The following is an 11,574-nucleotide window of genomic DNA, read 5'->3' as shown; positions in this document are numbered from 1 at the left end:
GAAATTTAATTTATAAATCATGAAGAATGAAATAAAACCAAATTTTGCACAACGTCACTTTTGGACAACGTCATGTATGGGATGTTGGTTGATGGTTATTTAAAGGTTGGGGATGCCTAACCCCTCACCCTAGGGTCTTAAAAAAAACAAAAAAAAAAAAACAAATTTTGCCACTATATTAGAACATAACACATTAGAGCATCTCCAATGGGTGGGTCTTAGTTTGGGTCTTAGAAAGTGGTCCCCACCTAAGACCCACTCCTCTCCAATGGTGAGGTCTTCATTTGGGTCTAAAATCTTCATTTCCACCAAAAATCCAATTTCAACACAATTTTGCCCAAATGTTTAATTTTCATTGAAAATAAAATTAAACATTACATTAAAATAAACAACATAATTTAAATTACTTAATTCAAATACAATAATAAAAATTAGAATTACAATAATTTTCTAGTGGTCAACCGGACCAAATCGAGACCAAATGTGCTCCTTCAAGTCTAAAGTGAGGCGAGCATGCATCTCCGCGTCTCGTATGGATGCTTCGCGTGCGACATATTGGCGAAACTCCGGCGGAGCCCCTCTGAGTGGACGAGCTGCGGCAGAGCTACTCGAAGCTTCATCATTGCTCTCGTCTGCCCATTTTATAGCATGGTCACCTTCGTCTTGGACGATCATATTGTGCAAAATTATGCACGTGAACATGATGTCGCTGAACTCCGCCTTGCTCCAAAGACACGCTGGTCCTTTGATGATAGCCCACCGAGCTTGAAGAACACCGAATGCTCGTTCAATATCCTTGCGAGCAGCTTCCTGCATCACCTTGAATCTCTTGCTCTTCTCGTCTATAGGATGTGTCGGACTCTTCACGAACATACGCCAATTGGGGTAGATACCGTCAGTCTAGTAGTATCCCTTTTGATAGAAAGAGTTGTTGACTTGAAACGTGACCGGTGGAGCCCTTCCTTCGAGTTGATCGTGAAACAACGTCGAAGAGTTGAGCACGTTGATGTCGTTGTTTGCACCAGGAGTCCCAAAGAATGCGTGCCAGATCCATAAATCTTGGGAGGCGACAGCTTCAAGGATTATAGTCGATCGGCTCCCCCTGGTCAACTCGAGTGTATGCTTCGTGCCATGCCACTGGACAATTCTTCCACGCCCAGTGCATGCAATCAAGACTTCCAATCATTCCCGGGAAGCTGTGTTTCGCCCGTGCATTGCCATGAGCCTTTGGCAGTCGACAGGGGGTTGGTCTCCTCAAGTACTCCGTGTCGAAGCGTAGGATGACCACCGCACAGAAGCGGCCCATGCAATCCAACGAAGTAGACTCCGCAATCCGTAGGTACTCGTCGTACTGGTCAGCTGCTCCACCATTTGCTAGCATACGAATAGCAACCGTGCATTTCTGCAACGGTGTGAAGTCGGGTCTCCCTGTAGCATCCTCTCGTTATTGGAAGTATGGATCTGACTACACCTCGTAGACGATGCGCAAAAATAAAGAACGACGCATACGAAATCGGCGCCGAAAAATAGCATCGGTGTAGACCAGATGTTCTGCAAAATAATCCTCGTACAATCGTAAAGCTCCGGCTTCATGAATGTACGCTTTCTTGGTCAGCCTTCTTCGAGGGCGTGGTTGATCCGGTTCCGGTTCACCAATAGCTTCAACAATTTGATAAAATTGTTGAAGGAGTTGGTCGAATTTTTGGATGTGTTCCTCGTCGGCGCCACCATGTAGATGAAGACATTTTGTAGAGAGAATTTGAAGGAGATGAAGATTAATTTTTGAAGTGATTTGAGAGTGAATAAGAGGAACTATATATAGATAATCAAAATTTAAAAAAAAATACAAAAAATCGATTTTAGCCGTTGCTAAACACGCGCAAAGCAACGGTCCAAAATCTGATACCCCTTTAAAATTTGAAACGGTCGATTTTTTTTTTTTTTTTACCAGCGCGTGCTAAACATGCGCCAGCCTTCTTCCGCCTTCGGCCCAGATCTCCAGCTCGACCCCGCGTCGACGCCGCGCGGGTCTCGCCTCCAGCCGGATCGACCCCTCCCTTCGACCTTGCCATTGGAGCTGCTCTTAAAGCAAGAAATTAACACTATCGTCTACATGAGGGAAGAACCACATATAAATTAAGGTTATTTTATATATTGATACGTACATTTATGTACAATAAAATTAGGGTGTATAGTTTTTCAAAATTTTAATTTCCAGTGATAAATATTAACATTACATAACAATAATTATTTATTTTTGTACTAACAGGTTACTATTAAATAGTGAAATTAATAGTTGGACACAATTGGACACAATAAACTTTGGAACAAATTATCTTATCCTCAACTGTAACACACACTACAAGAAAACTGGTCGAACACCGACGGAAATCACCGACGGACTATTTTCCGTCGGTAGATACCGACGGATCCCCGACGGACCGTCATCCGACGGAAAACACCGACGGAAAACACCGACGTACACGAGATCCTATGTCCCACTTTTGGTGTCTTACTCTCAGTCTTTTATAATTTTAATCATTATTTCTTCAATGTTAATTTATTTAGTATGGTTTTAAGATAACTAACTGAGATTTATAAATTACATTGGGGTTTATAATTATTTTTTATATTTATTTTTCAAATTTTGAATTAGTAATTGATAATGAGGGATACTTGATTAAAAAAATAGAGGGTATAGAAGTTTTTAAAAATTTATTTAATTTCTAGTGATATATATTAACTAGAGCTTATTATATAATAATTAATTAATTAAATTTAGGCTTTATATAACTTATTATATAATAATAATTTCATTTTTATATTAAATAGTTATAAAACAATAATAAACCGTGGCACAAAGAATGTAATCCGCAAATGTAACATTATATTTCATTTTATATGTTTTTAATTCATGCCTTTCAATTATGTAGAATGACAACAAAGTTGAAATTTATAGAGAAAGCAAATTTTGCTACCAAGTTAATTATGCATGTGATGGAATCGTGCAAATAAGAAATTCACCAATAGAAGACGAGAACAATAATTGAGACGGTTTTGTTGGACTGGAAAAGGGGTATTCATGTCATCGTGTGCGTAGATGCATGTTTTGAACTATAAATATAGGAGATTGCTCACTCAATATTTCACTACACTACCAAAGAGAAATTAAATTACCAAAGAGTATTGATACGTAGATTGAGTTCATTACATGATCATGAAGACGTCGAGAGTTGAGTTTCTGGTATTTTTCACCATTCTTGTTAGTTCTTCGTTGTTAGCGGAAGCATACGATCCTAATCCATTGCAGGATTTCTGCATTGCAGTCAATGACACTGAAGCTGCAGGTAATGAATATGAATATATAATTAATTTTGGGTGTTTATTAATTTTTTGCAATTGAAATAATTAAAGATTTTGATTTGATTATGATCAGTATTTGTGAACGGGAAGATTTGCAAAGACCCAAAGAGCGTGACAGCAGACGACTTGTATTACGCGGGAGCGTTGAATGAGTCGAGACAAGTAACAAATTCTCTAGGGACACAAATAACGTTGGTATACGACGAGGTCCTAGCAGGCCTTAACACTCAGGGAGTGGCCATTGCACGTCTCGACTTCGATCTCAACGGCCTCAATCCACCCCACGAGCATCCCCGTGGGTCGGAGATATTTCTGGTATTGGAAGGCACGCTCTACGTGGGTCTCATAAACTCCAACCCGGCCAACCCCAACGACAAGAACCCGCTCTTCGCCAAGGTCTTGAATGCTGGAGACATCTTCGTCTTCCCGCGGGGCTTGATTCATTTCCAGTATAACATCGGAAAAACCAAAGCAGTCGCCATTGCTGCTTTCAATAGCCAAAATCCAGGAGTCGTCACCATCGGTAAATCCATCTTCGGATCTGAGCCGTCCGTTCCTCCTCATATTCTCGCCAAAGCATTCCAACTTGATGATGATAAACTTGTCGAGCATCTGCAATCACTCACGTGGACCGGGAACGTCAATTAGTTCAATATAATGCATCAATAAATTAATTAATAAATATGGGTTAAATCTAATCAATAAAAACCCATCATGTATTCGATCTACTTGTATTCCATTTTTCATTAATTGTTGTGTCAACTGCATGCTTTTATAAATCTACCTACGTGGCTTGTTATGCATATGTTATATAAAACAAAACCGAGATGTGTAGAGGAACTTCTATTACTTATAAAGTCGGAGCCAGCTGGGAGCTTCATGAATATATATACCTCATGCATGTGAAAATTTGATGTGATTAACTGAGAAAAAGATTGTAGCTAGCATTTTGGTATGATTCATATATCCTCTCGAACTGATAAAATGAGAGGCTGCCGTTACGGAGGGAAATATTTTTAAAATAATTTAGCCTGCTAAATAAATATCTATAATAAAATTAAAAAGATCATATAAAACTTTCTTTAGAAGCTCAATAATTAAATCCTAAGTCCAACTTGAACTGAGTTCTTGAAAAAAAAAATTAAGGGCCAAATTTGATATTAATAGAATCATTTCTAAAAATTAGGGTATACCCTCACCCGACCTGATACCCATGCGTGTATTGGGTACCCTATACCTTTCTAATTCTCAAAGAGGGTTGGGCGCGGGTATGGGGTTACATAAAATTGCGAGTATTGGGTACCCACATATCATAATTTAATTTCAATTAATTAATTAATTTTTATAATTATTCATTTTATTTCAAATTTGAATTTCTAATTCAGTGAAATTATTAGCTATGCCTATAATTTGTGAAATTATGACTAATTTGAGAATTGAGAATACCCAATTTATTAGATTCAATGAAATTACGTTTCTGGTCAAAATACCAATATATTGGTTTTTGTCACTTACGTTTCTGGTCATAATTCTGGATTCAAAAATTCATCAAAGCTTTACATTTTTAAGAATTCTAGACAAAATACCGCGGGTAATGCGGGTACCCGCAAATACCCTCTAGCGGGACCAAATACCCTTAAAAAAATTATGGAAAATGCGGGTACCCGAATACCCGTTGCGGGTATTCGGGTACCCGCACATGGTATGCGGGATGGGTGATGGTATGCATATTGGGTGATTTTGTGGGTAGGGTACCCGGGTAGGGTATCCGATCCTATCCGAATTTACACACCTACTTAATAAGCAAAGCATATTGGTTTTTGTCACTGTAATTAGCCCACTCTTTTATTTTATGATTGAGATCAGTAAATACGATATTTTATTATTGCACCTTCCAGTTATATTAATCTAGTGATTAATATTCAGTTAATTCCACTGAGACGTGAGATGATCATGATTTATTTATTGAAGGAGACAATAATTTATTTATCAAAATAATAACTAACTTAGTAAAGTCATGTTATTATTTTACAAGTGCTAGAAATATTATTCTATTATTTTCTTGAAGTCGTGGATTAATTTCAACTTGTTAAGCTAATTAAAGCTACGGATTTAATTTAGAATTATTTACAACCCAAGAAATCAGATATTGAAGTACGAGATTTATTAGAGTAATTAGTATTCGACTATGGATGCGCGATATTAGACTACCCACAGTCGTGACACTCACCCAATCCAACCTTACTCCACTTTTTAATAAAATATTCATTTCTCTCTCATCCACCTACACAACCCACAACCTAACACAATTTTTACTCCCAATGGTGACACCAACCCAACCTACATATTTTTTCTTTTCACTTTATTTTTAAATTATCTTAATATCTAAAATAAAATATAAATATAAATTAAATATTTATTTATTATATTTAATAAATAAAATAAATATTTTTTTAAACAAAATTGTAATTATATTATAATTAAACATTGTCATATATTATAATTGATATTTAACTCAATCACAAAGGAAGATTACAAGAATTAAACATACAACTGAAATTAAATATAGCAAAGTACAATACATGAAATTTAAAAATATAATTAGAAAATGCAAATTACATATTTAATTGCCAGTGCCAAATTTTTCCCATACGTGCTCAATCAAATCACATTGAAGAGTCCTATGAGCTTCTCTATTGCGAAGTTGATCTCTATTAGTCATATAAGTAGACAAGCTCGCAATACGTTCAGTAGAATAACGAAAATGTTCGCCATCTTCTGTTTGTACTCTTGTAGGTGTATCCATCAAAAATTCTGTTGGATCATAATAATTTTGGTAGGTATCTCGTTCATCCTCGACTATCATATTATGCATGATGATACAAGCCATCATAATTTTTCCCATCAAAACTTTGTCCCAAACAAGACATGGGCGTCGTAGAAATGCAAATCGAGCTTGTAGAACTCCAAATACTCGCTCAACATCTTTTCGGACAGACTCTTAGTGTTGAGCGAACAACTTGTGTTTGCGGATCTGTGGGGAAGTAATTGACTTGACAAATACAGCCCATGAAGGGTATATACCATCAGTTAAATAATATGCCCTATCATAATCTTGGGAGTTTTGGTGATTTTGAGAATTTGGATAATAATAATTGGGATGATTTGGATCCATAATAGAAACAAAACGGTGAGGAAAGAATTCAACCAAATATGAAAAGAAGAAAGAGAAAGTTTTTGTTTGGATGTGAAAATGTAGTGAAATTGGGCTCTATTTATAGAGCTAAAAATAATAAAAAAAATTAATATAATTTTTATATAATTTTTATATATTTTTTATGCAGAAAAATAATTATTAAATTTTATCTATCATAAAATTTAATACACCAATACTAATTTGACAAGTGGCAACATCTAAATAAAAGAGGGAGGGCGACCCGGGAGGCGGCTGACAAGCTGGGTCATGCAAAAAGCATGACTTTTCATTTAATTATTTTTGCATTTGGATTTGTCGTATACGGGTGACCCTCGCTGAGGGTCACCGTTGTGGATAGTCTTACAAATACTAATAATCAGTTATAGAATGATCGAAGTAGAGGGATTTTTGTATCATCACATCAAAGCTTTTACACTTACAATCACCATCTTTCCTACTCCTACAATAAGACTACCCTATTCCATCAAAAGGAGGAAAAAGGGGACGTGCGGAGGAGTGCAGAACAGCTGCAACAGCAGCTCACCCTCTCCTTCCCTCTGCAGATACAACAATTTAGACCATGTCACTCAGCCACCCTACAGCCCATCACCTCAGCCGCAACCTATGACTACACCACCTCCTCTAAAGGAAGCCACAAGGCCCACAATTCACTCCCTTGTAGTATCAGCCAACAACTCCATCTTTTAAATCATCAGCCAAGCAATTCCCATCCACTTCTTCACACGCCAACAACAAGAGAATGAGAGAGAGAAAGCTCATTCAAGCTTCTGCTTAAACTTAAGGTAAGCCTTGGCTTGATTTTTCATCTTCTTCCATATTTTTCTCCTGCAATTGTGACAAAGCACATCACAACTTATTTCAGCAAATCCCCACTGAACTAAAGAAAAATGCATCAGCCAACCAAGCACAAAATACACAAGGTATTTACACCATCTCAGTTCAGTTCAATTGCAGCTTCATACCATCAAGCATATGTTTTCAGTTGTATAGAAATACAAATACTACAACTATAGAATGATAGAGAACTAGATGATTAGCTCAACCACAATTTATATATGCTTCTTCGCTAGATAAACGATGAGAATTCATATGACAACAGAAGAAACCTTTGCCTAGTTTTAACCTCTTGCATAATCGATATATAGGAACCAAGAGAATCACATTTAGATGAACGAATGAACTCCAGCAATGATGACCGTCGTAGAAGACGGCGAGAACCCACAAGCTCCGGCCAGCCAAGGGGAGAATGAGGCCGGGCGGCGCAGTGAGTTTCAGGCGCGACGAGCCTAAGAGGCAAAAATTAGGGCTCCTTTGGTGGTACCTGAAAGTGAGTAGCGCCGAGAGGACGGCGCCGTAGTCAGGGTGCAGCGTCGACTTCGCCGGAAATGGCAGAGCAGTGACGATTTCAGACGGAAAACTAGGGCTCGATTGAGGGTTGAGAAATCGAGGGCGTGGAAGGGATAGAGAGAAGAGGATTAGAGAAGAGAATGAGACAGGGATGAGGACGCCACTCGTCATCGCCGGCGGTACGAATTTTAGAGGCGGCGACTTTCTCAAAGAGAGAGAGAGAGAAATCGCGAACTCAGAGAGAGAATTAGGGCTAATGCTGTGTTGAGGTAGAAGAGTAGGAAGAGAGGCGTCGGACTCAGGCAGCGCGACGTCGCCGGACGAGAAGCTGCGGCAGCGAGATTTGGGGGAGAAGAATGGGCGGCTGCTTCGGTTAGAAAACGAGAGATTGACGCGGCTCGTCATACATGAGAGAAGAAGAAGGGAATAGGGCCTTTCTAGGTGGGCCAATTATTGATCTTTTTTTTTGGGTTGCCTTAGAGCATCCGCAATGGGGTTACATGATAGCTTATATGATAGCCTACTTTATGATGGGGGGACCACATGGTGTAAAAATGCTGCAGTGGGGTTACATGATAGCTTACATGATAGAATTAGTTTCCATTTTTATGCTTTTTACTTAAATTTAATTGCTCAAATTTAAATAACACATTTGACTAATAATTAAAATTTCATTCAAATAAAAAACCTAAAAATTACATTAAAAAAAATTAAAAACATAATTTAAATTACATAAATTAAACTCCTAGTCCAGATAAGGCCACGACGCTTAAGCATTTCTTGGACCATGTGCTCGTGGGCCATCCTCTGTGCATCGCTCATATGCGATGTATCCAGACTGAGGAGTTGCATATCGAGCTCCCTCTCCTTGAGCTCGTTCTTTTTGGCATATTCGGCCGTGATTTTTTTCAAGTTCTGATCGGACCGATCCAATGCCTCTTTGTACTCCGATGACTGCTCGGAGCTTGCCGCCGCCTTCCCCTTCCCCTTCGCTTTCGCCGCCCTTGCCGCCGCCTTCGCCGCCTTGTTCCCAATCGGCCGGGCAGACGAGATCTCCTCGCTCGACGCCGAGGTGGTGAAGGCGCCCTCCTCTGTCGTCTTTGTCCTCTTGGAGGAATGCACGTCTCCCTCGAGGTACATCGACTTGAACTTGTGGTTGTTCCGGAGAATTCTCCACGCATTCCAGTAGTTGAAGGAGGCGTTATTTGCGCTCCGACTTTTGAAAAGAGTTTGAGCCTTGTCCTGGAGCATATCGTCAGAATGGCCGGACGGCCACTTGCTGCGCGCCTCCACCCAAATACTCTCCCACAACCGCACCTCTTGGGCCACTAGGGTCCAGTGCCCTTGAATCTGACGAACTTTGAGGTTGGCACCGATGAGGGGGTTGACACGGGCGACGATCCTCTTCCAGTACTCGTACCCCTTTTGATTTGTCCCACGGATGGCGTCGTTTGTCTCCTCCATCCAAATTTGGACGATGATGTCCGTCTCCTCAGTGGTGTAGGTATGACGGATAGTCTTACCTCCGTCATCCTCCGTCCCCTCCTCCTCCGCCACCGACGCCTGCCTGTCATGTCGGATCTTGTGGGCAACTTCTTTTCTCCGGCTGCCTTTCTTCGGTTTGGCGGCACTATAGGCCGAAGGCATCTCCTCGCCGGCCTGAGGAGCATCCCCCAAGTTACATCCCGATAAATCAGGATGATAGTCGTCGGATAGATCGGGGCACCAATTTAGATCATAGTAATTTGGGTTGTTTGGATCCATGGGGTGTAGAGAGAGGAAGAAAGGAAGAAGATGAAGAAGAAGAAGTGAGGGTGTAGGGAAAAAATGAGGAAGAAGAAGAATAAATAGAAGAAAAGAAAGGAAAAAAAAATTTGAACGGTCAAAAACACGCAAAACGAGGAGTCAACAGTCAAAAAGGAATTTTTTTTTAAATAGGTGCGTGCATCGTACGCGCCTTACACTATTGAGAAATTGGGCTACACGATAGAACGTGTAGCCCTCATGTAACCCGAGTGTGCAACGCTTACACGATAGACCTTTTACACGATAGGGCTATCGTGTAAGGTCTAACGTGTAAGCGTTGTGGATGCTCTTATTGTTTTTCGTGGGCTGTCTGATTTATTGATTCCCAATTATGTATTTATTAAATAGGCTGTCTTATGTTGTTCCCATTTAATAATTAGATTGCACTAGTTTTTTTTAGCCGATTAAAGGTTAATTTAGATTAATCTATTAATTTAGAATGAGTTTATTTAATTAGTAAGCGAGTTAGCATACCCTCAGATGAGTGGATTAATTAAGATTAATAATTCGATCTCATAAGACGAGCTCTAACCTTATAGTTTGGATTATTATTAGAATTTTTAGAATTATTATCTCAGTATAATAATTAAAGGAATATGAGTCATGCATATTTATTTTACGCATTCTCATTTAATTGAGAACTTCACTCGAGTTAAAGTCTTACCTTATATTCTCGAATTAAGGGTCAAGCATAAGAGTAAGAGCTAATCAAGGAGTCACTGCACTGTAGTAAAGTCTTGCTAGCAGGTGGGTTTACTTTCATATATATCAAATGAGTTTAATGTTATACTTGAACAAGTTATTTCGTTGCATAATCTTTGAACTGAAAATTATTTCAACTGTTGTCTTGTCATAAATGTTTCAATTTTAGTATGATATCTATCTGCTTTGGCTTTGCCAATGATGCAATCGAATTCGGGTCCTGAGCAGTTGATAGCGATCCTGCCAGGACTAGTGTACACCAGTAACCGTGAGTCATCGAGCGGGTTGGCCGGTCAAGTGTCCATGAGAGGTGGCCACCTCTCCGGCACACAGTTCCAGATATGATAGATTACGAGAGAACTTAGACTGCAGTCGAACTTTAAGAATCACAAATGAATTTAGTAAGCTTGGGCCTATTTAGCTAAAACTCCCTTGCTGTACTGTTTATGATGGCATGACAATTTATAGTTTCAAGAAGCATATTTATATTTACACTTAGGCATACGTGTCCATTGAGTACTTTTGTACTCAGCCCTGCATATATTTCTAAATGTGCAGGTTGAGCAGTGGCTGATGAAGATGAAGTGATGAGCGGAGCTTTTGTCTTTAGATGAACGAATGAACTCTTGGATACATGTCTTCATACATGTAATCAGATTATAATATTCCGCTGCATACTCTTATGTACTTTGTTATTTCAACAAAGTCGGATTCGTTCAAACTTACTAGTGATTTGAGTCGATCATTTAATATTTGTTGCTACCTTTCTATCCCCGTTTCTAACCTCCCTCCCTTGGTCACGATTTCCCGGTTTGATTATTCTTAATTAAGTTCGATCGTGACAGTCACTTACTGTAATACCCCGTTTCCCTGAGTTCAATTTAGAATTTATTTTGAAATTTAGTAGTAAGATGATTCACGCCGGATATAAAGAAAACGATTTATTTTAATTCCAACAAACGATTTGCAAAAATCATTTTTGTAAATGTTAGTCATTTAAATTCTTATGCATTTCATATTTATTTAAATTGAACATTAAGCATTTAGCATCTACACGAGCTATTTAGTTAAGCAAACACTGATCGATTATTACAGTTTTCATAGTACAACCCGGAAGACTTTTTATATTATTTTATTTT

General features: G+C 38.8%; 2 protein-coding genes across 2 annotated transcripts; one reads left to right on the top strand and one right to left on the bottom strand.

The window, feature by feature from the left end:
• Positions 1 to 450: 450 nt before the first annotated feature.
• LOC131024215 (uncharacterized) lies at positions 451 to 873 on the bottom strand. Its single transcript, XM_057953759.1, has one exon. It carries the CDS (start codon positions 871 to 873, stop codon positions 451 to 453), a length of 423 nt encoding a protein of 140 aa, XP_057809742.1.
• A 2,142-nt stretch (positions 874 to 3,015) lies between these two features.
• On the top strand, positions 3,016 to 4,161 carry LOC131006675 (germin-like protein subfamily 1 member 11). Its single transcript, XM_057933843.1, has 2 exons — positions 3,016 to 3,347; positions 3,437 to 4,161. The coding sequence occupies exons 1-2, from the start codon at positions 3,212 to 3,214 to the stop codon at positions 4,009 to 4,011; spliced, it is 711 nt and encodes a 236-aa protein (XP_057789826.1). The 5' UTR covers positions 3,016 to 3,211; the 3' UTR covers positions 4,012 to 4,161.
• Positions 4,162 to 11,574: the final 7,413 nt, after the last annotated feature.

This window comes from Salvia miltiorrhiza, chromosome 1 (genome assembly GCF_028751815.1).
Source record: "Salvia miltiorrhiza cultivar Shanhuang (shh) chromosome 1, IMPLAD_Smil_shh, whole genome shotgun sequence".
Taxonomy (NCBI): domain Eukaryota; kingdom Viridiplantae; phylum Streptophyta; class Magnoliopsida; order Lamiales; family Lamiaceae; genus Salvia; species Salvia miltiorrhiza.
The sequence above is the reverse complement of the archived record's forward strand: the minus strand, read 5'-3'. Positions and strand labels throughout refer to the sequence as shown.